A 27,003-nucleotide genomic window follows, 5' to 3' on the forward strand; every position below is an offset into this window, starting at 1 on the left:
CAACAAAATTTTCAACCACCTCGCTCTACTGCGTGTAGTGCCGAATGGAATCTAAGAAGTTTTGACCACCCCCTATATATAGCGCATCTTTGGATCTAGGAATTTCGAAGAAACTCAACCGCATAGATATAGTGGTCAATCTGTACTGTATAGTATCGAGTATGAGTATTATGAAATATTTTTATTTGTAGAAATGCTTGCTCTCTGTTTACTTTTTAGAAATTTATTGACGATAAGGAAATACATATGAATTTGTTGTAACAATCCTAAATTATATTTTTTATCAATATTTAATTTATTGTGTTTGAGTATCTGCCACTGGTCTTTGTTGAAATTTCCGAAACCGATCCGATTTCTTATATCTTTCTTCATATGTTTATATAAATTGCATGATTAACTTTTTTTCATTGTGATTAGGATTTGATATTAAATCTGATGATAAATGTATCAAGTACATATTCTAATTTTTCTATTATTTTTTTATTCTATAAGATTATTACCAGAATATATTATTATGTACTTCATGTTAGAGGCATGTAGTACAATTGGGAAATTTCTGTACGTTATCCATTTTTTCCGAGATTATCATTGTTACAGTCATTATCGCTATTAAATACAATCTGATAGTGTTCATTGTATCACTGTAATTAACCTATTAAATTCAACAACCATACCAACTTTTTTAACTTCAAATACAATTACATTTACATAATATATTTGTTGTATTATAAATTAAACTTAATTTTGACATATTAATAGTTTATTTACCTTTTAAGGCGCATTTGGCTCGTGAAGCAGCTCAAAGGAAGTGTCTATCAGAAAGTTTCATCAACAGAAACGCATCACCACCACCAGTGCCACCTTTGCCAGTGAATTATACAAGAAAGACAGGTATGTATAAGACGTAGGGGCCGTGTACTTGCTTAGTCAAAGTGTATTTATAATATGTATTTGAATTACTTCTAATTTAATGATAGCCAAACTTACTTCTGACTACGAGAAAATCTTGAATATGTTCTTTTCGATAAAACAAAGTGTTTTCTATTAAGGCATCGTTTTTTATTATACGGAAGTAACCAGTCTTGGCAGAATATTAGCAACAATAACTACACTCCTGGCCAAAAAAATCGGGATACCTTAAAAATGGGTCATTTTTTGATGTCTCGAATCTCCTAAACCTGTTGCCCTATTTTAGTGATTTTTTTAGTATGTTATAGCATTATTCTTTAAGAATCTCGATGTAGTACTAGTAATATTGTTTGCTAAACATGTAAATGTCATTATATACCGGGTGTAACAATGAAACTGTGTTTTTTCCTCAAAGCTCGGAACATCCTGTGGAATATTCTAGCATTTAAAAAATATTGAAATTAAAACTCAATTGTAATCCTTACAGTGCGACAAACTTTAATTGGTTAATTCTACATGAAAAAATAATGACAGTTTCCTTTATAAATATATGTCCGCAAATGCTTCGTTTTCGAAATACGGGATGTTGAATTTTTTCTTACAAATTGACGATTTATTTATTGCTCTAAAACCGGTTAAGGTATGCAAATGAAATTTGGTAGGTTTTAAGAGGTAGTTATTTTACATTTTTTGATATACAACTAAAAATGTTACATTCACCATTGGCGTGCATACAGGGTATATGACCGGGATATATGACTTGTATGCACGCCAATGGTGAATATAAAATACATAATTGTAGGTCAAAAAATGTGCAATAACTACCTCCCAACACCCACCAAATTTCATTTGCATATCTCAACCGGTTTTAGAGCAATAAATAAATCGTCAGTGTGTAAGAAAAAATTCAACATCCCGTATCTCGGAAACGAAGCATTTGCAGACATATGTTCATAAATCAAACGGTCATAATTTTTTCATGCAAAATTACCCCTTAAAGTTTGTCGCGCTTATTTAAAAACACCCTGTATTGATGAAGAACATGGCTAGTTGTCAAATTACCTAACTTTTTCATTATCCAACATAAGTGAATGAGTCACAAAGCAGAATGTTAAGAAAGGCTAAGGCTACAATTGAGTTTTAATTTCAATATTTTTTAAATGCTAGAATATTCCACAGGGTGTTCCGAACTTTGAGGAAAAAACACAGTATATTTGTTACACCCGGTATACAATGACATTTACCTCTACAGCAACACTGTTACTACATCGATATTCTTAGAGAATCAGGCTATAACATATTAAAAAATCACTAAAATCGGACAACAGGTTTCGGAGATTCGAGACATCAAAAACGACCCATTTTTAAAGGTGTCCGGATTTTTTTGGCCAGGAGTGTATAAAGATCCAGTTTCTCCCAACCAAGTGCAGTTTTGAAAGAATATATCTTTTTGGAAACCATTTACAATGATTAATTATATGTTTTCTTAAAGATGAAAGTTCTGATGGCGAAGAAAAGCATGGAAAACACGACAGTTCGTGTGACACCTTAGACCTCACAGGTATCTCCACTGGAAGCATGGCTGGACGACGATCAACTAAATCTCGAAGAGTTAGTCGACAAGCCCAGCTCAAAAGGTAAACTACCTTTTTCTATTTAAACTATCGAGTTACAGCAAACGTCAATTATGGCGCAGTTCATCGAGCTAGTTTGTAAGGGTCACTTCAATGACATTGGTTAAGTAATGAGTTTTATGTATTGAAACCCTCAATTATCTCGGAAACGGCTTCCACGATTTGTATAGATTTTGGTGGGTAGGGGTTTTCTAATGCAGCCGATATTATAGTGATAATTACATTGTTGTCAGATCTTCCGTTTTTCTGGAAATCTAATGAACTTTCTTATTTCAAATGGAACACCTTGTATATTTTATGCGTTTTGAAGTCCTTAAAAAATACTGATTATTTTTCATGTTATATTCCCTATACCTAAATGCCATAGTTCTGGAGATATTGCTACCTTTATTTAAAAAAAAAATGTTTAAACAAATTATAAAAATCAATTTTTTCGGCCCTTGTGGACATTATTTTACGTTCTTTGAATCATTGGGAACAAAAAAAGGTCTTTTGTAACTTTTCTCTAACGTTAATCGATTTCGAGTTAAAAACAATTTAAAACTGAAAAAATCAAATAATGACGATTTTCAAGGTTCAAAAACACAAATAAAAAATATTATTTTTAAACTGCGAAGTACCCAAATTCAAGCTAAACCCTTCTTCTAGGGGCTTGCTATAAAATTTTTTGGCACGTTTTATTCTAAAACATTGCTTTTTAATAATTGTTAATGAAGCGCATATGACAGGACGGGCGATCAACTAAAAAACAGTATTTTAGAATGAAACAAGCTCAAATTACTAATTTTAAACTGATAAAATAAGGCTTGAACTTGAATTTGCGTACTTCGCAGTTTTACAAATAATATTTTTGATTTGTGTTTTTGAACCTTGAAAATCGTCGTTATTCGATTTCTTTCAGTTTTAAATTGTTTATAACTCGAAAACGATTAACTTTAGAGAAAAATTACAAAAGAACTTTTTTGTTCCCAATGGTCCAAAGAACGTAAAATAGTGTCTACCCGGGCCGAAAAAGTTGATTTTTATAATTTGTTTAAATTTTTTTTAAAATAAATGTAGCAATAACTCCGAAATTATGGTCTTTAGGTATAGGGAATATACCATCAAAAATAATCAGTATTTCCTAAGGACTTCAAAACGTAAAAAATATACAAGGTGTTCCATTTGAAATAAGAAAGTTAATTAGATTTTCAGAAAAACGGAAGATCTGACAACAATGTAATTATCACTATAATATCAGCCGCATTAGAAAACCCCTACGCACCAAAATCTATAAAAATCGTTCAAGCCGTTTCCGAGATAATTGAGGGTTTCCATACAAAAAAAGATCACTCTGTATATATGACAATACAACAGTGGCACGTGCAAGTATGTCTGAATAATGGCACTAAGACTTAGTAGTAACCAATACCTCAAAGATACGCCACTGAATGAATATCAAGCTTCTGATTGCTTTGTCGGCCAGAGCATTTTGCTGTAATTCACTCAACATCCATCCAAAGATTATTTACAATACTCAATAAATTTTTTAGACATCGTATGGCTCAAGAACTACAACGAAAGTTAGAAGAGACTGAAGTGAAGATGAAGGAGCTGGAAGATAGAGGAGTATTAGTAGAAAAATCGTTACGAGGAGAAGCCAGTTTTGATCCCTCTAAGGATGAAGCGGACTTATTACAAGAATGGTTTGATTTGATGAGGGATCGCACGGAACTACGGCGATTCGAAAGGGAACTCACTGTGAGGGCACAAGAGCTAGAACTAGAAGATCGGCACGCGAGGCTGCAACATGAACTTAGGGAAAGAATAGAAAATGGTGAGTATTCATTATGTTATAATTACCCTTAGAAAACTTTGAAACACAATTCATGTTTATTTTACGAATATGTGGATTTTGCTACAATTGCCGAAGGCAAAAAAATGTCTTTCTCATCCTGGGACAGGAAAAGTAATGGTAACCGCCTTTTTTATGATGTGTACTGCTGTTTCATTTTAAATTTAACAAGCTGAAAATGCGAGCATTATCGTAACGAAAACTTTGTTTATTTACGTATTTTAATTCATAATAAGGAAAATTGCTATTATGAAATGTTGTTTAGAATTAAAAATTATGTTTTAATGTGCAATTATATCATTCTAATTTAAATGTTATGAACTATAAAGGTAGTTTACTCTTGATCGAAATTCATATTTTTTATATACCTCGTATAAAATTAATAAAATTTTACATCATAAATCTTAGAACATGAAGAGCATTTTATGAATAACTTTTCTTCGTCAAATTAAAAATAAAAGAGTTATAAATGAAAATGTTGGTATCCATAATTTGAGAAAAATCTTCAAATATTTTTTTCCATTAGAAGGATGTAATTGCACATATCAGACCATAATTGTTTATACCAAACCATATTATTTCATATACTGTCGGTTCGCTAAACTCAGACACAACTGGTTGGTGATTTTAGTCAATAATTTTGCCAATTTGGCAAAAAAAAAATAATTACTAATTAGTTAATAATTACTAAATAATTAGTAATTTTGGCAATTTTGGCAAAATTCGCAAAAACAAAAAAATTACCTACTAAAATCACTAGCCAGTTGTGTCGAGTTTAGCGAACCGACTATATTTTAATTTCATAGCAAATGGAACAGTCCATTTATCATAAAGGAGAGGCCGAATACTCGTATAAACCTTTTTAAAGCTGTTAATAAATTATTGGTTTTAAAATATACTCAAATTGTATTTTTGAACATCTTATTTATTTTATATAATAATTAAATTCACTATCAAATGTCATTGATGTTTTATTAATACTTAATTTAAAATTTAGTTTGACATTCAAGAAATGTCAAACTCAAATGTAAATAACCTATGCTTTGCTTAACAAATCGAGATTAAAAAGCTAGCCTACTTAATAGCAACGATTTCAGCTGGACGTGTAGTGTGTCGGAAGAAAATAAAACGATTGTGACGTCACATTTTAGACTTTGAGGTCGATTATCTCGAAGACGGTTAGAAATATCGAAATTCCGTTTTCAGATTTGGATTCAGAAGAAAAAACTACATAAGAATCCATTGATAAATCTGATCTGAGTAGTGCAGGAGTGGCAACGCAATAACACACACACTTTTGCGAATTTATAAACGAAATGTTTTCGTTGAAAATGTAAAGGTACTATTATTCAGAAACGTTCATAAAACATAATATTATTCAGAATTCATTAGTAATTTTATTCAAAATATTAGTTTCGTAATATTATTCAGAATTCTTATCACGAAACTGTGTATTTTAATTAAGCTTATCAATTAGACATTGCTTATTCTCAATTGGTCCTTCGAGTCGGATATACTATGCTTTGTTTTTAAACCACGAGGAGTAAACTAAAAAGACAGATTCACGCCCAAGAAAGTCACTAGAAAAATCACCCAATACATCTTCTTTTTTGATTGATCATATCGGCCGTCGACGGTAATTCATAAATATTATATTATACTAATACGTCGCTAAAGAGTTCTAAAACAACTGTTTTTTATATAAAAGCAGACTAAAAATCTAAAAATTAAAGGAATAACGCAGAGAACACAAAAAATCGCCTATATAACTTAATTAACCTATGAAATACCAATAGGGTCAAAATTTCATAAATGTCAATAGTGTCAAAATTTCATAACAGTGGAGTAAACTTGCCCGAGGTTGGACCAATTACAAACAAGCATTAGGGCGTGGTAAATTTGAATTACTCCTAGTTTAAAAACAGGGTATAGTGTCTAAATATGTTTATCATACACTAGCATATACTAATGTAACTTTTGAACAACGGAACAAATCAATAATTGTGTAATTTTATAAAGATAAATGAAGACTTTGTTTAATTAAAAATAAAATTTTTTATTTCAGATAAACCAAAAACTAAAGAGGACGTTGAGACAGAAGAAAGTATCATTAACGAAATGATAGAAATAGTTGAAAAACGAGATTCTCTTATATCAGAGATCGAAGAAGACAGATTAAGGTTCTCTTCAGATAATATTAACCAGTCAGACATAGTAGATATAGATGCAAAGAAACTTATTACTTCAGCATGCTTTATTTTAGTTCTATCTTATTTATTTTGGGTCGTTATTTTATTTTCAGTAGACTTTTAGTATTTACCAATTTACTTTCTAACAAGAGGTAAGCCATTTATAAATTATGAAGGATTTAGGCGGAAGCATTTTTGATTTCGATAGAATGTATTTCTAAAGCTGTACTGTACTGAAAAATTTTTCAGAAAATACAAAATGTGTGTTACATACAAGAGTACAATTCGTTAAATTCTCTGTACATAAATCGGTATCAATGGGATCTTACATGTTTCGGTATAACCCTATCTCGTTAGAGAACCGTGTAGTTACAATTTCATAAGCAGACAGGTCAACGAATGTCTCTCATCTATAGGATGAAAACCTACCTGTTTCCTACCTAGAGTTCGTGTCCGTTTTTTAATTATTAACAATTTAGTGCAAAAATCGCGATTTTTTCGATTTTTGCACCCCATTCAAAAGCTATATAGTTGACGTAAAATTACAAGATTAAATTTTTTAGAAGATTAAAAAATCTTCAAAATGCTGATTTTTTAAAGTTAAAAAGTTAATTTGTTGCTACGCAAACAGAGAAATAAGTGAAAATCGTTATTTGTTAATAACTTTTACTAAAACTACCTTAGAACTTTAGTGTTTCACCAGTGCCGGTTTAACCTAACTTCGGGCCCTGGGCGCTGAATATTTAGGGGCCCCCTTAATTTCTATTCGTTGTCAGTTTCTTAACAAGAAAACACCTGTACTTATTGTAAAATCGATGTAAAAGAATCGGAAACGTAAAAAATATTCCACAAATACATTTAAAAATATAAAAAAAAAACAGTTTACACAAAACAACACATGACGAACAAAAAAATATATTCTAAAAAATACATACTTATGACAAAAATTAGATCATTTTTTTACTAGGCATTAGCAATCTGTCATATAATACTATCACAATTCAGTTGCTCCAGGTCTTCATTTTCTATAATACAATAGTGATATGCGTCTAGATTTTCTTGAGCCCAATTTCGCATTAAATATATTTTTATTCTTTTTAAAACTGAAAAGACCGCTTGCCTGACGCATTAGAAGTTGATATCGTGAAATAAACTTGCAGTAAAGGTAAAATATTGGGAATTGTTGCCCTTACAATCTTTACATCCTGGATGACACCAAATTTTATAAATGTTTATTTAACTTTTTGCATAATGTTATAGAATGAGTAATTTCATTATGCAAGTTCTCTTTGGTTTCATCAACATCTTTTTTATATTTCACACATAAAGTATTAATTGTCTGCTTCTTTATCTAGCGTAGAAAAACATCTAACAGCTGATGTAACATCTTTGTAGCATTTAATTCTCTTTAAAAGAACTTGAGTTATTATACTGGCTATAACATTAAATACATACTTCAATTCCAAATCTTTCTTGCCCCTTTAATTGTTTCACTTTCACCTGCTTCATTGAAAAATGTTTTTCCCTTCTTTGTTCTTTGAGAACAGAGAATATGCTTGAAATATCGTCGTCTTCGTAAAAAATATTTTTGGCTTCTATTAAATTTCGCTTATCATATTTCTTACGTCTGCAACAAATCTCAAAATAGGTGTCATTAATTCTACTCCAATTGACACAGGTCCACAGGTTCTTCACGTTCACGTTTTGCTTGTTGCATTAACTCGTTCCAAAGTTTTTGTTCAAATCACTGTTAATGGAGCTGTCTCAAAGGTATCCATTTTATTCTGCAATGTCTTGGTTTCTTTTTTAATTGCTAATTTTTCGTCTCTATTATTGCTTAACTGGAAAAAATAGGTTTGATGGATCCCTAGTTTTTAACTAAAGCATTTACAGCGTCAAAATTTCTACAAGTTTTGATTTTATTACTTCCAATAATTCATTGCAAATTTGGTGAGACAAATAGCTAACTGAACCCTTTCATTTATTCGCATTCCGTTGTAAATGCTCAGCTAAGAAGTAGTCAAATTTAGCCTAGTATACAATTTCCTTTACGACGACTCGTTAAATCGTCATTGGATCAACGGAAAGCTAGTCCTTGAGAAGCAAGTAATTTAGCAGTGACAACAACTCTTCTTAGGACGTTTATCCAATAGTCAGCTTGGTGTTCTACTTGCTCTTTCAAGGCAGCGTCATAATTATTGATGATCTTGTTATTAATGTAACCATAAAGTTCAGATAAAATTTACTTTCTTCCTGAGATTTGAGCAAACTATTCAAATGTTACCAGTGGGTCCATCCAAAATCAGTTAAACTATTTTTCAATTGAAAATAATTTGCACGGGTAACAATAAACAGCTTTAGCACTTGCGTCGTATATTAGCCAATCTCTCTTTTCTTTGCCTCCATTGAGTTTTCCTTTGTCGTCGCTTTTTCTATTTTGGAAAATATGTAGATTATTTAGCGGAGTTTACTTATTTATTAATAAAAAGACCGGTCCCTACGGGCCCCTTCGGGGCCCGGGCCCGTGGGCGCCCGCCCCAAGCGCCCAATGCATAAACCGCCACTGTGTTTCACCCAAAGTTGGGTATTGGGGTACTCAACACACCCTCAAAATTTGAGACTGATCATTAATTAGTTTAAGAGTTATTCTAATTGTTTATCCCAGATACCTTTATTTTGCAATAACATAAGACAGAAAATAATGAAGATAGGGTAATTTTGCGTATGCCAAATGAAAGTAGAAAACTGATACTAGCAAAATGTACTAAAAACGATAAAATAATTATCTAATATAGTCATAAATCCTAATGCCAAATTTGTGAAATTTTGTAAAAACATTTAGAATAACTTTAAAAATATTGTCCGTAGAAAAACTCATTTTACATATTAGAAAAGCTGGTATTTTACACTAATTTTTAAAAATGTAGTTCAATTGGTGACTAGTCCTGGTAAGTGAAGGGGCAGCTGGGAGCCGACAAATGCATGAGTTCAAAAACTAAAAAAAGGAACTTAAAACTACTATCATTTTCTATATCCCGGGATCTACTGAATATATTTTGATCGTTCTTTTTTTAATTTGTATGTAATTTTTCTGTACATTACAAATATGCAATTTGTCTAGACATTTATTAATTAATAAACAGTCTAATCTGTTTAAACAATTTTTGAAAAAATAATTTTTTCCCAAAAATCGATGCATTTAATCATACTATCCCTATTAATCACAGAAAAAGTTAAGGTATACTTTAATAAATAAATTATCTTCAATAAATAATTATCTAATAAAAATCATTTATTTATTAAAGTGTACTAACTTTTTCTGTGATCATTAATGATACTATGATTAAAAAAATAGATTTTTGTAAAAAAAATATTTTTTCAAAAATTGTTTAAACAAATTAATTAATAAATTTATAAACAAATTGCATATTTGTAATGTACGTAAAAATTACATACCAATTAAAAAAAAGACAGATCAAAATCCATTGAGTTGATCCGGAGATTCAGCAAATTATATTCGTTTGAAATTGCTTTTTCGGTATTTTAACTCGCTGGATTTGTAGGTTCCCCCTAGTAATCGTTTGCACTACATTTTCGAAAAATCGTAGAGGGTGCTGTGAAGATATAATATTTGTGCAAATTTTTTAAGAAAAAATACAAATCCCATTCTTTAAAATCGCATTAATGAGATTCCTTAATTATTATAAACCAATTAGCTGTGAATTAAAAAAAATATGACTAACTTTGTCCCAAATGAGTCCAGGCTAAATTTTTTTATTTGAAAATTCGTGTTAAGAGGAAACAGTAGCGATCAACAGGTAGCAAAAAACGCGTTCCAAGATTGCGGCTGTAATTTTGAATATTTTTCGAGATATTTGGCACATGTATTCGTAATCTAATAAAGAATGGCGGTACAGAGCCCAATTTGAAAAATATATTAATATGTGGAGATTACTCTGTAATTAAATACAATATTAAAAAAACGAGCCTGTACCGCCATTAAGAAGAACAAAAAAATACACTCTCTTCAAATAAACTTTTTTATCCGATGCCTAGATTTTGTGTCATTTTGGAACTACTAAAATTTTTTATTTCATTAGTAGTTCCAAAATGACACAAAATCTAGGCATCGGATAAAAAGTTTATTTGAAGAAAGTGTATTTTTTTGTTCTTGTTAATGGCGGCGCAGGCTCGTTTTTTTAATATTGTATTTAATTACAGAGTAATTTCCACATATTAATATATTTTTCAAATTGGGCTCTGTACCGCCATTCTTTATTATATTACGAATACGTGTGCCAAATATCTCGAAATAATATTCAAAATTACAGCCGCAATCTTGGAACGCGTTTTCGCTACCTGTTGATCGCTACTGTTTCACCTTAAAATACTATCTTCGAATATATAAAAAGATTGTTTCTACGGACAACATTTTTAAAGTTATTCTAAATTTTTATAAACTACAAAATTTTAAAAATTTGGCACTAGGATTTTTGACTGTGTTAATTATTTTTTTATCTTTTTTTAATACATTCTGATACTATCGCTCTTCTACTTTCATTTGGCATACTCAGAATTGCTCTATCTTTATTATTTTCTGTCTTATGTTATTGCAAAATTAAGGTCTCTGGGATAAACAAATAGAATAACTCTTAAATTAATTAATGGATCGGTCTCAAATTTTGAGGGTTTGTTAAGTACCCCAATATCCAACTTTGGGTGAAACTCTAAAGTTCTAAGGTAGTTTTCGTAAAAGTTATTAACAAATAACGATTTTCACTTATTTTGCAGTTTTCGTAGCAACAAATTAACTTTTTAACTTTCAAAAATCGGCATTTTGAAGTTTTCAATGTTCTAAAAAACTGAAGTTTGTAATTTTATGTCAGCTATTTAGTTTTTGAATGGAGTGCAAAATATCGAAAAAATCGCGATTTTTGCACTAAATTGTTAATAATTAAAAAACGGACGCGAACTCTAGGCAGGAAACAGGTAGGTTTTCTTCTTATAACTCTACAATAACTAAAAAAGTAGTCAGCTACCTGGATCTTTGAGTGTCCCGAGAAAATCCTTATTACCCTGGACTATAAGGCCATCGGTACATAATTAGCATATATTTTACGGCTATCCCTACTTTTTCTGTCTTTACACGGCAAATTACGTGTAGTAAAATTCACACTGGTATGGATATGACTAGAATGGCATTCTACTTGACAATGTCATCATTAACTTTAAAGAGATGGCTTTTGAATGTTCTTGGATAACTGTTATTGTATAATTGCTTAAATTATTAATTCGGTTAATTAATATGATAATTCTTTCACTAACTATATATTCAGTGAATGTAATAATTTATATACTGTACAACAAAAACTAATACTCAATCGAGAAAAGAGGAAAAGTGATAAAGTGATTTTTTAATAATATATTGTTACTATGGAACGTTTACAATTCTAAACATCTTTAACAACAAAATACTTGGATCACAGAATATATCTTGGTGTATTCTCTTCTTGGATCTTCCATAAATAATAAACAATAAATATTTTTTTATTAATTTCACGTCTTAAATCAATTATTTATCAAATACACTATCAATATTATTTAATCAACAACTCAAAATATTCCCGATGCCATGTCAAATATTTAAAACTGTCGCTGTCTTGCCATCATATTCTATTTGACTCAGTACGTTGTATGACAAATATAGCGAATGTTCGATTTGGAAAATATCACCACGGACTGGTGTCCATTTTTTTCGAATTTTGAAAAAACTAATAAATATGTTTAAAAAATTTAAACGCAGAATGAAAGACTAAATTATTATCGAGGGCCGAAAGTCCCTTAGAATAAATAAAAAGTTTCTTTTGAATGAGATATTTGAAATTAAAAATCACACTACATTTTCTCTTAGTTTTTCACCCCTGTAATTTATTAAGATAAACATTATATAAATAAGTCTTCTGGGACTTTCGGCCCTCGGTAAGAACGTAATTTTTCATTCTGCGTTTAAATTTTTCAAAAATACTTATTAGTTTTCTCAGGATTCGAAAAAAATGAATCCCCATTTGAATAACATTGCAGCCGAAAATAAGTACCCATCCCCTTATTGGACAGCTACAAAAGTGCCGGCCATAAAAAGTGCGCCATAATGGCGCAAGATCACGATTCGTTTGAATGTTACGCCATGACACATTGCCCCGTGTCTGTTTTAAATCTTAGGCCGCAAATAATTCTGGTACAGTAACAGTTTCTTGTTATGTCTAACTCACTAGTTTAAGAGTTAATACCTCAAAGCGAAGTAGTATTAGAGTTATCGTTTATCTAACAATTTGATGTTTTTTTTATAAACCTCGTTCCCTGAGCATTTTTATAAAGAAAATAAACAGCTATCAGTCACTGAGAGCCGAAGAATACGATGTAAGTGAAAGAATTTCGAAATGCAATTCATGAATCGTGGTCTTGGTTTGATATCGTGTATTGTATTGCTGAAAGAGTAATATTTTCTTCTTTGTTTGTGACCACCTTTTTGCTATTTCCTCCTTCAGACTACACGGCTCCAAGCGAATACACCTGCTAATAATTTGTAACGCGAAGCCGGCTTGAGGTCCACATCGTTCTCGTTTAGAATGAGCTTCTCGATTCAGAACCGGACTAGTATAAAATAATGACTTGTGTTGAACGGACTCAGTCATGATCTCGATGTCAAGTGCGCGTTATTTATAAATGTAAAATAAATTGTACAAAATAATTTGATATTAATTGTATGTTTTAATAAAATGTTTTAGTGAATATAATACATTAATTATTAAAGACTAATAAATTGAGTGTTTTAAATTACAATCAAGTTAAAAATAAAATAAGTAAAAACGTAACACAATATTATGTCATGTTTTCTGAAAACATTACAGTTTAAACATATAAACAAAACAACATATAAACTCAAATAAACAACAACAACAGTACAGTTTTTGAAATATACTTAAGTTTACTAATGGCATAATTATGGTACTGTTTTAGTTTTTTAGTGATGTCTTTACTGTGTTCGCCATAAGTTGCTTGCCTCTTATGTGTGTAATATTTGTTGGAAGGTAAAGGTAGTTACACTTATTATTTATAAATGCGTATGCTTAATTTGAACAAAGCTTAAAAACATTTATGCTTATTTTTAACAAAGTTTCAAAAGATTTTTGCTTTCAGTTCCAGGTTATTTTGATTTTTAGAAATAACCTACGATTATAGAGGGCGGCATATTGTACACCAGAAAGTATGAAGGCATATTCTTTCTCTCAAAAAATCGTTTTTATGTTGTCAACATGCTATGTTTTGACCTATGTTGGGCCTCATTAGATATTGGTAAAAGATCTAGAAACTCAGATGACAGGATTTATGAATAAATTTCCCACTTTATAAGAGTAGACAAGTTAGGTAGAGCTATCTATTTTCGCTCTCTTTGTCGTCGTGCGTCCAGAGTTGGAAGTCTTCTTCATGATTCTCTAATTGTTTCTATTCTGTTTTTCTTATACAGTTTAGTCTCGAAGTCCATTTTTAGCTCATCATGCTACTTTGTTTGCAGTCGTTTTCGATTACTTTTTCTTAGATATGGTTTCGTTTAGGGAAAGGTTGGGCATAATAAGGTTTTTTTTAACTAATTGTCGATCAAATTTGGAATCTTCAAAATAATCTGTGTAACTTTGGTTTGTGTTATGACCATCTCTTTCATCTTCAAATTTTATTACATGATTATTGCGTCGATTCTCGTTCTTTCGTCCAAAAAAATAAAGTAAATTGAGCAGTTTAAAACCGTTTTCACATAAAAATGCAGCCGGATTTAACGATAAACTATACAGGAGCAGCTTTCTTGACTTAAGCAAAGCTTTCGATAGAGTGTGGTATAAAGGACTCATCTAAAAAATTTAAAAATTACGGATACAGTGAAGCCATGACGAAGCTGATCTCATACCTAGCCAACCGATGATTTAGGATTTTTCAAAAACGCCCGACAGAAAAGAATCGGCAGCCCCAGCTGGCCATAATAAGACTCACAGGAAGACTAAATATTTTCACGGCCAACCTAAAAAAAGTTTCAACGGTAGTTGTTGCTGCAATTAATGTTTTGCCCACAAAATCACGAATAACTCAAATTGAAGCAGTTAGGTATAGGAAATTCGTAAGAAATAATAAAGTATACTAAAATATCATTTCATTACAATACTAAGATACAGCCCACAGGCCCACTTAAAAATTTGGTCATTTTTGATGTATCATATTTCCTAAACCTGTTGGCCGATTTAAGTAATTTTTTGAACATGTTATAGCCTCATCCTTTAACAATATCACTGTAATAATACTGTTGCTAAACAGGTAAATTTTCATTGTATACCGAGTGTACCAATCAAACTGTGTTTTTTTCTCAAAGTTCGCATCACCCTGTGGAATATTTTAGCATTTATAAAATACTGGCATTAAAACCCAACTATAGCCTTAGGTTTTCTTAACATTCTGTTTTTGAATTTATACTTCTTTAGGCGCGATTGAGATTGAGGGTGAATTTATATTGATCTGCGCGCATGCGCACACCGACAGTATGGTATTAGTCGTAGTACGGGCTCTAATTGGGTGTTGAAATGATCTGTCAATAATAAATAATTGTTCAATATGAAGGTAAACGAATGTATAATATATTAGTTTTATTGTTGTGAGGACAGAAACAAAAAAGTTTATAATTGTAGTGACTTTTAAATAGTTTTTAAAGCAACAGGTACGTAATAATTGTAAATGTATCATAGGTACCTACCTATTTGAACCTACCAAAATACATAGTATATAATACTTTTATTTACATAATTTGATTACCATCAAAATTTCTATCAATATTCACCTAATATATTGTTTTCCTACTCTGTTTTGTTGTATTTTTTCAATTCTAAATCATTTCAATTCAAAATCAAAATAATTTATGTAATTCAAAAATGTCAAAAGTTTAATCCGTTTAGTTAGTCGATCTTCGCACATAATGATACGTTGTCTCCGTGGCGAAGCGTTTAATGCGAATGAACCCCAATACAACGCCAATACCAACTGATAAGTTAGTTCGAATCCCAATAGAAACTTTTATTTTTTTATTTTTTTTATACATTTTATGATTGTAAGTATATTTATTATATAATTTTATTTTCAGAAAATACGTATTTAGTTAAAAAATTTTCCGACAATTAATGTTCAGAAATCATTTGTGGCATTTTTAATGTGTTTGTGTGTGTTTTATTCTTTTATTATTTTAATTTTTGACACTATTTTAATAAAAATGTTTGAGAAGTAGTAAGTATAAATTAGTTTAATATTTAAATAAAATATAAATAAAAAGTATATTAATTTCGTTTATAATCATATAATCATATAATCGAAGTATAACTTCTTACGTGCGTACAAAGTACACACACATTCTTTTTTTTATCCATTCGTTTATGTTGGATAATTTTAAAATTTAGGTACTTTAACAACTAGACATATTATGCTCTTCATCAATACACGGTGTTTTTAAATAAGTGTGACAAACCTTAAGGGGTAATTCTGCATGAAAAATAATGACAGTTGGCTTTATAAACATATGTCCGCGAATGTTTCGTTTCCGAGATACGGGATGTTGAATTTTTTTTACAAGCTGACGATTTATTTATTGCTTTAAAACCAGTTGATATATGCAAATGGAATTTGGTAGGTTTTAAGAGATAGTTATTGTGGATTTTTTTAAATAAAATTAAGAATTTTATATTTACCATTAGCGTGCATACGGGTAATATGATCGGTCATATTACACGCATGCGCGCTAATGGTTAATATTAATTTCTTAGTTGTATGTCAAAAAATGTGCAATAACTACTACTTCAAACCCACTAAATTTAATTGGCATATCTCAACTGGTTTTAAAGCAATAAAATAAATCGTCAGTTTGTAAAAAAAAATCAACATTCCGTATCTCGGAAACGAAACATTTGCAGACATACGTTTATAAAGCCAACTGTCATTATTTTTTCATGCAGAATTACCCCTTAAAGTTTGTCACATTTATTTAGACACAGCGTGTATTGATGAAGAACATGTCTAGTCGTTAAAATACCTAACTTTTTTATTATCCAAGATAAACGAATAAATCAAAAAACAGAATGTTAAGAAAACCTGACGCTATAGTTGGGTTTTAATTTTAGTATTTTGTAAATGCTAGACTATTCCACAGGGTGATGCGAACTTTGAGAAAAAAACACAGTTTAATTTTTACACCCGGTATAAATTAAAATTTACCTGTTTACCAACAATACTACTACAGTGGTATTGCTAAAGAATCAGGCTATAACATGTTCAAAAAATCACTTAAATCGGCCACCAGGTTTAGGAAATATGAGGCATCAAAAATGACCAAATTTTTAAGTGGGCTGATTTCTATGCACGTAAGTTTATATTAAAAATCGTTTTAACATAAATATATTTTTTGATGTCGAATCTCCAAATTCTACAAAATGTTAATTAATTAATGGATAAAAAACGTAAATATGTTTTAAACTACCTCTTATAAAATTGCAAAAACGAGAACAATCTAAAAATGTAAAAATATACAGGGTGTTCCTTAAAAAAGATAAGTTTGTTACACCCTGTAAAAGTGTAAATATAGGTGAATCTGTATATTTGAAAATATTTTTAAGTATTCCTATTTGTGCCCCCCAACTATTACTCAAATAAATTTTTTCGTATCTCTTACGACAAATGAGTATGTAATTAGACTTAGTCGCACTTATGCCGCCCCCTGTATGTTTAAACTCAATTTCAGATATTATCTTGATGTTGGATACATTGTTTTCTCGCTTTTAGTATTGCATCCCTTAACTTTAGTTTGTATACTGACTAATAAAATGTGAATTTTTCAGATATTCAAATGAAGACAAAGACCTAGAAGAACAGATGCTTGCTAAGGGATTAAAACTAACTCCAATAAAAACTTCGCCGGAGCATTGAAGATTTTAATAAAAGATATAATTTTATTTGTAACTTTTAACATTCTAAACTGTTTTATTTATTTTTATATATTGTAGGTAAGCATAAAGTAAAAAAGGGTGATATTTTTGTATGCGTATAGTGTTTCATAGAGTGTCTACCAGCAGAAGCGGAAATGGAATTTATAAATGTTATTCATATTTTTAATAAGCACGTAACTTTAGTAAGAGATGACAAATTTTTTGTACAAGAATCTGGTGATAAATTAATTTAATTATTTTTATTGATTGTTGAAGATGTGAATTCGGCCTTGTGCAGAATATTTCCCTATTCCTCGTTTAATTAGTTTAAATATTTTACTGTCACTTAGTATGTAAAGGGGAAAACAAAAGGAACGATAAAGAGAAATCTAAATGACAGAAGTACTATAGATCTCTTCGGCCAGAAAGCTTTTTGGTAACAACTCTTAATTTGAGCCTTCTACAATTTGTGAGGCATGCAGACCGATAAATAATAGACATGAAAGAATCTACGATATGCATTCTACACGTGTCTACTTATCAAGATAAAAGTTCAACAAAATGTTTGCTTCCTAGTACTCAAAATGTTCCGTAACACATACCCTGTCAGATATATTTTCGTATATGCCTCTACGGGTCATATATGCTGCAGTTTTTTGTATAAAAAGCCTTGCCATTTGGTTATTTCGTCAAAATTAATGTATATTTAAGAAGTCATTCTTACATACATACCTTTTAGACCACGTTGGTCTTTTAGTGTGAGATTTGCACATTAATATGCGCCAGCAGCATAACAAACATTTAAAAAGGTGTTGGTCCCATGGGACCAACGTGGCAGGGAACGTGTTAAAGCAGAAAGGGTGTGAAAGTTCATTGGAGCACGCATTTTTTGTGGACACTGCCAGTTTTGAAATCTATGGTAATCTATATATTTTCTTGGACATAATTATAAAACAATCATTCTGCCACTCGTAATATAATATGTGTAAAACACACACGGAGCAAGTGTTTCTACCTCAAAGAGTTTTTTTGCTTACTATAATTAAAAATTACTTCCTAATTATTCACTAATGTTGGCGGAGAAACAAAACATTATACAACAGTACACTACGCCCAGAATAGCAATAGACATCAGCTGCACGCAAACTAGAAGATGGATGCAGAATTCATTTGGGGCTTAAATTACAGGGTTGCCATGGTTTTTTCGATCTGAGTACTGTAATTCCCATCGTCTGCCGTCAGTGTCACCTGAGAATATAACTTTGATATCAGAATCTTCACCTAAATTAATACAGTCGAACCCGCTTATTGGAATATCCTTCGTGCCAAGCAAAAATATTCCTATAACCGGGATATTCTAATAACCGATCATTGATGGCTGGTAGAAATAAGTATACCTACTGAATAGACCTACATAATAATAGTACATACTATGTATGTACCTACATTTACATTATATTTATATGGTTTTAGGTCCTTTTATGTCAATGATACAGCAGTGTAACTTATTTTATTAAAAACCAAATTACATTTTCTGTGCATAAATCCATTAATAAACAAGAAATGTGTGCAATATGTAGACATGTATATATGCATACGCCAAAATTACTTCTCATTTTTTTTTGAAAAATCTAAGTTATACAAATTAGAAAAAATTACATTGAATTGGCCCTCCAGAAATCTTCTTATAATATTACAAACGGTTAGGACTTGCCATATTCGATGGAATATCCACAAAATCGAAAAAAACTTCATCTTTTGCGTCATGTTTCGCTTTAATATTGAGTTGGGTGGTTTCATTGTTTTGTTCTAAATATCTTTTGCGTCATCTTTCGCTTTAATATTGAGTTGGGTGGTTTCATTGTTTTGTTCTAAATCTTCAGTATCTTCGAAATCCGATAAATTATCGCCAAAAGAAACAACTCTTAAAAATATTCGTCCTTTATTTTGTCGAATTCTGTGTTTTGATGAATTGGCAGGCAAAAAACGGATTGTTAAAATATTCAAACTCATGTCGGGTTTATGGACAGGGCGGTTATCAATAACTAAGAAAACATTTCTATTCTTGTGTGCCATTGTGTTGTCGAAGTCAATAAATCATTAACCAATAAAATTTATAACTGCAACGAGGTGGGTCGCAATAGAAATTTTTACAAGTTTCGTGAGACAAGTAAAAGTAGGTATTTTATGGCCTGTTGTATTTCGTAAAAGGGTCCAACTGGTGCGTAATAAAGTATTTATTATCTGAAAAATAAATATAATAAACCAGACATAATTTTAATTTTTTTGGAAAATGTGAATAAAAAGTTGTTCCTCCACTTGAATAATATTCGATTAAGCGGTATTAATTCATTAAGACGTATTCCTATAAGCGGATAAATTTATTAATTTATTAAGGAGTAAATGGAAACGTTTTGGGATTCAAATTTCTATTCCTTAAACCGGGATATTCCTATAACCGGTACTCTAATAAGCGGGTTCGACTGTAATATAAGATTCTATGGCAGCATCAAATAATGGCTCCTTTGAAATGAAATCACCCTCAATAATTTTTAGTTTGTCTACAATATAATTGGTTTCGACTCTTCTACGGAAAACATTTCAAAGAACTAATCTGACATTTTTTTAACAGAAACAAAAGTGAAGTCTACATTTTGTATTCCAACATTAGTGTATTAGCAATGCCTAAACAAGCTCTATCGGGTTTAAATCTGGATGATATGGTGGGAGCCTTAATACGTCATTCTGTTATTTCTAATAATGGAATCAACAGCCAATTATACAGACCATATCTCTGGTCTAAGCATGTAGGCAGAAAAAATAATATTTCTAACTTTTAGCCAATATTTTCACTCTTTGGAGTTGCAAATGTTGGTGCTGTATCCTCTTAAGCTTTATGATAAGGTGCATTGTCCATTACGATGATACTGTTGGGAGGTAGACTACTTAACAATTTTTCTTCTAACCACTTCTTGTAGTTGACAAAATTCATGTCAACAAATCTTTTATAAATTTTATTTACAGTGGATACTTGTTTTTCAGTTATATGAAAACTAATAATCTGCCGTTCTTAACAGACCTTCTTCAATTTGTTTGTATTATATTTTTGAAGATTTTTCCGCCTCTTAGGAGTGAAAAAACCGGATATATTTACTGCTGTAATTTCGAGACTCCCCTTTGCAATATTTTTGATTCTATACACAGAAACTCCCGAAGAAGCAACCCAAAACTCTCAAATTATTTTTCACTTATACTGTTGGGTCATTTTTAGATTGAATGAACGATTATCATATTCAAAATCATTATTAGTAAAAATTATTAAAAATTGAGATTTTACACAAAACTTGTCAACGTCGCGAATCGCTTTTAAAGTGAAGTTATCCACATAAACAGCTAAGCGATTCTCGATCAACTGAGCGTTCTGTGCCGTAATTTGAAATCTGCTAGCACACACAGTAGTTTAGGTCTATTCCTATTCTGGCTCACCTTATAAAAATATAGTTTCTGCAATCGAAGAGTCTGATGATCAATGGGAAATGCAAGATATTGGTAAAATAACGTTTTTTTACCGATATAAAACCCAAATACATCACACTTTCAAAAATCGTTCAACAAAAACGCGTTCACTTAAAAATTCATACTTGTTCATTGTAAAAGTTGACCTCTTTACATCGCTGATTTTCAAATACGTAATTATTATAAGAATGTGTTCAAACTAAATAAGACAAATGCTGACTTTTGTCGCTTTTTTTATATATTATTGTATATTTTGATACTTATAATTTATGGCGTTATAATTAAATATATAAACAACTCGTACTGGCCTAATTCATAGTCTTCATCGACATACCTAAAGAAGAAAAACTGAATTGTGACGTAATTGTACAATCCATGTTAAAACATGTAAAATATGTATGTATTTAATGCAATTATTTCTTTCTCTTTGTATTTATATTTATTGCTCATGTCGATATTAACATTGTATAAGAAATTAGTCATTAGTCACTGATTTGCTTCTGTCATTTTATATTTAGAAGCAATTTTTGTGTTTGAATCAATTCTACGGGAAGGAAAATCTGGCTTAGTGGTTTTGGTTTGGGCGTCGTTTCAGGTCATACCCTTTGTATAATACTTTTCTTCTTCATGTGCTATCTCCTCTAAGAAAGTATCCATCTTGGCAATTCGCACTTTCACTTACACCAAGCTCTCAAATTGTTTAACCAGGAGCTCCATCTTCTTCCACGACTCCTTCTTCCCTGTATTATTAATTGCAACAATTTATAACGCTCGCCCCTCATAACATGTCCCAGATATTGCAGTTTTCTAAATTGAATTATATTCAAAACCTCTTTATTCTTCTCAACACCTCGACCTTCGTGACTACCCTCCCAACTTAATCTTAATATCCTTCTATAGGCCCATAACCCGAAGGCTTCTAATCTGTCCAAAACATCTTTAATGTCCAAGCTTCCAACCCATAAAATAATGTGGAGAACACGTAGTGTCTCAGAAGTCTTATCTTCAAAGAAATTGTAATGTCCCTGCTACAGAATACTTTTTTCAGTTTGTTGAAAGCATTTCTTGCCTGTACTGTTCTTGCTTTAATCTCTTCTATGTACTCATTATTTTCAAAAATTATTGTACCCACATATTTATACTGTAATACATCGAGCGTTCTTATTTATATACGACTTTATTAATTATTTATTTATACAAGTTTTCTTTTACAAACTCTAGCTTAAACTAAACTCTCCTAATACCGCAATTTGTTTAAATACAAAATAACGTTATTCTCGATAATTCCAGACTTCGCCACCTCTAGCTATTGAGTGACCTTCCACATACCGCACGTCTTTCTCTATAAATTCCACGTATATCGTGCTTTCGCCAGAATGTTCTCGAGACGGAACCGTTTGGAACTGCTACTTACGGTCGGTGATTCATTCTTTTGTTACAATACTTTTCAACTTTTTTAATTTGTTCTCCATATATTGTTTTGCTTTCTTGGTGCTGCCGGGCTTTTGTAATTACCATAGATTGTGTCTTTTGTGGTTAGAGACAGTTTTCCTCACTGATTTCAATGTTCAGTGCTAAGAAAATCTTAATTTTCAATTCTAGCGCAGGGCAATACTACTTATACTAGATTTCTTCTGAAAACTGTCTGATTTTAATCAACTGCCAATATTGTCACCTTTTATATCGAACAGTCTTTCTTACTTTATCAACCACATCCAGAATTGAACAGACTTTCTTTCCGTCCAACAACTTTAACTGATATCAGTACTGCTCTTATTAAAACTTGATCAATAACGAAATGGCTTTCTAAAACCAAATTAATGTGATAAAATCTTTCTATTTGCTTTATACTCTTAAAATTCTAAAATTTTGAGTGTTTTAGAATTGCTTCAGCGGACTCGATAGCCGAGCAAGCTGGCATACACACTTCTAAGTGAGTAGTTTACTAAGGGCATCATTAGAGTCACACATTAACCAGAAAACATGTTTAAATAAATCTGCAGGTTTCAATTGGAATTCGCAAATAAATCAGTAAGCCTATGTGTGTAGTAATACATTCCTGCATCTAAATCGCACACAGGAAAACAACATTTTTGGACAAAAATTATTCTTTATTCACAAAATAATATCATTCAAGCGCCACTACAATCATTCGTCCTCATCGGAGCGATATATCTTACAAGGAGCATTTTTTTAGATCGAAAAAAAGGTGGAAATCGCTTGAGGCCAGATCTGGACTATACGGTGGATGGAAGTAACTCAAAGCCCAATTCGTGCATTTTTGCGATCGTTTTCATCGGCTTGTGACACGGTGCATTGTCTTGGTGAATAGACAATTTTTTCTTGGACAAATGAAGCCTTCTCTTTGCGATTTCAGTCTTCAAACGTTCCAATAAAAATAAACTTAAGTAGTAGTAGCTATTGATTGTTCCTCCATGTTTCAAATAGTCAATGACAATAATTCCTTGCAGGTCCCAAAATACAGAGGTCATAACCTTTCCGGCGGTTGTTTGTTGCGGCTTGGTCGCTTTGGGGTGTTTTCTTCAGGTGCTGTATGATATTTCGTTGCCTGAAGAAGGTTTCGTATTTCGTAGACTTTTTCTGATAGATCTCCAGGTGAAAATTACTAGGTTACTGATTTTCTTCCCATTATTATCACATTTAAAAAGTCATGTAACAAATTAATTTAACAGTATTAGTACTATTTTAGTCCTAGACGCAGAGACAACTGTAAATGTTTATAACATAATTGTGATAAATCAATTGATTTCTAAAAATAAAACCCACAAATTTGTAAGTAATTACTACTTATCAATTCTTTATGAAATGTTCTGTATCGTTCACGTTTTTGAAGTGAATTTTAAAAATTAATCTTGCTGTATAATTATGTGCAATTAATTTATCTTTTTAAAAGGGGTACTGACCTGAGGGACCGCAGACATTCGGATACAATTGGTGTCTTTTTGTAAAGACAATGAAGTCGACTTTACTAAGTAACAAGACATTTACTCAACACACACACTACACTATCATCTGATTGCGAAATCAACTGTACCACGCCAATGCTCTTAGTTATCGAGGCATTTAAGATAAATAAAAAAGGGGTAAAGTTTATTGGAGTTTTGGGTAAAGTAAGAACATATGTTAATTTTGAAAAAGTATGTAAATAAAATAAATGTATCGATATGGATACTTTTCTTTCTTCACGACCATGTTCTTGTATTTTTTGCAAGTACTGTTTCCGTCACATCTACTTTCTTCTCTTCCTATAAACACGCTTGTTCTATTCTCTGATTTATCTTAGATTTGAGTGAAAAAGTATAGAATTTCATCCTAATAACATATTTGGTTTGGTCTTCAAGCAGAATGCGTATCACTATATTTTTTCACTCTTTATCTCTCACCTTCCATATTACCCACAGCACAACACGTATTCACCCCTTTGATTTGCTTCAATTTTTTATTAAATATTTCCTACTCCATTGTTAGACTCAATGATACTGAATATCACCATCGTTTCTGAAAACTTAGTCGCTGCAATTTTGAATATATGGTATACATTTTCCAGCCTCTCACCTTATAGACGGAGAGGCAGCACTGAAAAATTTTTCCTAGTTATTTCACAGTTGATTACTGTGATTGTGTAGAGAAACATACTGCGGTCGGTCAAGCGAAACGTAGAACAGGGGTTACTGAGAGGGTATCAAAGTTGCTTCCCTACGAAGGTAATTAAATCCATTTACTAAGGCTGAAAATCAGTACACACATTCCAAATTGAATATAAATAAAAGTTATTATAGTCGGTCAGCTGTATGACAGGACAGAGCCGGTCGGTCGGCCCCAATGAATGTACAGGGTTATTCACTATATTTTGACCCCCTTGTAAACTGCTTTATTTACAGAATTAGAAAAAAATGTAAAATACAAAAGTTATTCGATTTTTTATTTATGATTTTTTGACATATATGTCGTACTAGTGACGTCATCCATCTGGGCGTGATGACGTAATCGACTATTTTTTTAAATGAGAATAGGGGTCGTGTGCTAGCTCATTTAAAAGTTTATTCAATTCTCTATGCAGTAATGTAAACATTAAGATCATTATTTAATTGTTTAATTAATAAGTCAAAAAAATTTTTTGGACACCCTGTATAAACAATCATGTTAATGTTTATATTACTGAATAGGGAATTGGATACCCTTTCAAATGAGCTAGCACACGACCCCTATTCTTATTCAAAAAAATAGTCGACTACGTCATCACGCCCAGATTGATGACGTCACTAGTACGATATATATGTCAAAAAATCATAATTCAAAAATCGAATAATTTTTGTATTTTACATTTTTTTCTAATTCTGTAAATAAAGCAGCTTACAAGGGGGTCAAAATATAGTGAATAACCCTGTACATTCATTGCGGCCGACCGACCGGCTCGGTCCCGTCATACAGCTGACCGACTATAATAACTTTTATTTATATCCAATTTAGAATGTGTGTACTGATTTTCAGCCTTAGTAAATGGATTTAATTACCTCTGCAGGTAAGCAACTTTGACAAGCTGTCAGTACCACCTGTTCTACGTTTCTCTTGACCGACCGCAGTATGTTTCTCTACACAATCACGGTAATCAACTGTGAAATAACTAGCTTTAGTAAATTCAGAGAAATTTTTCAGCGCTGCCTCTTGGAGTATTATTTAGTCGATTATACCTAAATGAGTTTTTGTTGTTGATAGGAAAATGCCAAGTATGGACTGGGCATTCTATACGTCGTTCTATAGTATGACAATAAGTGAAAAAATAGAAAATGAGATAAAAAGTGGACAGAAAGGAAATTTTAGTGATTATTGTAAGAATGTGATCTTGGCTAAAAAATAAATCAAATTTATTCTACTATTGGTAGAAGATTATAGTATACTGAAAATAAGGACCCTAATTATTTTTCACTACTTACTGTATGTCACATCATTATAGTGTTTTGTCCCCCAAATGATTTTTTACTTTTAAATTTACAGTTGTCCCTGTCGGTTCCTTAAAATTGTGAACAGCCACTACCTAGGTGTAGGTTTTTAATTGAGTTCTTTATTAATACGCAATTTTTACCATTGTTATTGATTTTTATGTAAATTGTATTTAAGTAATTATTTATGATGCAATTAAGGCCAAATATATCGATATTGAATACTTTTGTGTTTTTTTTTCTCAACTGAGTACTAAACGTGAAACATGAAAACCAATGAATTATATTGTTTTCACCCATTTTACAGCATTAAAATGCGAAAACCTTGAATTATCCATGTCTGTCTGTCCGTCCGTAAATACAACTCCGTCGTTATTAGAACAGATAAAATGACAAATGAGAGCTATATAAGATATTTACTACTAAAGGTGAGAAAGACCTCAGACTCCAGAGTTGCAACTGGAAGTACTGTTTTGAAAGTCGCTGAAATAGTTCAATATATAAATATTCATATATTTTCATTTAAGTTCAATATACTTACTATATTATATAGTATTATATTCGGCGCGCCTTCGGAAGACGAGAACAAAATTTACACTTGCTGTTAAAAAGTTGTAAGCGGAAATAAAACATTATCCGAAAGTGAAATAATAATAATTAATGGAAGAACTATTAACCTTCCGATGACCAACGGGGGTAAAAAATGACTTGGAATGAATGTTTTGAACATTTAAATCTTCACCTAATAATACATCCTCGTTTTCTGATACTATTTCATCTTCTATCTATATCATCATAAAAATCGCTGGCAGTAACAATTTCCTGTAACTCAGCCTCAGTAAGATATATGCGGGCCATATCTTATATGTACACAAAATACTAAGAAACTATAATAATATACGCCAGGAAATAATAATAATGACTAACTATAGTAGACAGGAATGTCATAATTCG

The 27,003-nt window shown here is 31.2% G+C and overlaps 1 protein-coding gene across 16 annotated transcripts in view; it reads left to right on the forward strand.

Annotated features, from left to right (window-relative positions):
- The window catches only part of LOC114343397 (F-actin-monooxygenase Mical), a 228,788-nt gene extending 202,515 nt beyond the window's left edge, over window positions 1-26,273 (forward strand). For 12 of the 16 annotated variants that reach the window (XM_050650929.1, XM_050650931.1, XM_050650933.1 and 9 more), the window contains 6 exons: window positions 777-891; window positions 2,402-2,546; window positions 4,076-4,359; window positions 6,443-6,718; window positions 17,486-21,683; window positions 23,039-26,273. In XM_050650929.1, the coding sequence (XP_050506886.1) occupies window positions 777-891; window positions 2,402-2,546; window positions 4,076-4,359; window positions 6,443-6,690 (792 nt within the window). In that variant the 3' untranslated portion in view covers window positions 6,691-6,718; window positions 17,486-21,683; window positions 23,039-26,273. Of the gene's footprint in view, window positions 1-776; window positions 892-2,401; window positions 2,547-4,075; window positions 4,360-6,442; window positions 6,719-17,485 lie in introns of all 16 variants that reach the window. The other 4 variants (XM_028294268.2, XM_028294317.2, XM_028294217.2 and 1 more) reach the window with 3 other exon arrangements.
- The last annotated feature ends 730 nt before the right edge of the window (window positions 26,274-27,003 follow it).

The sequence above is a fragment of the Diabrotica virgifera genome, chromosome 5 (genome assembly GCF_917563875.1).
Source record: "Diabrotica virgifera virgifera chromosome 5, PGI_DIABVI_V3a".
NCBI classification, from domain to species: Eukaryota; Metazoa; Arthropoda; class Insecta; order Coleoptera; family Chrysomelidae; genus Diabrotica; species Diabrotica virgifera.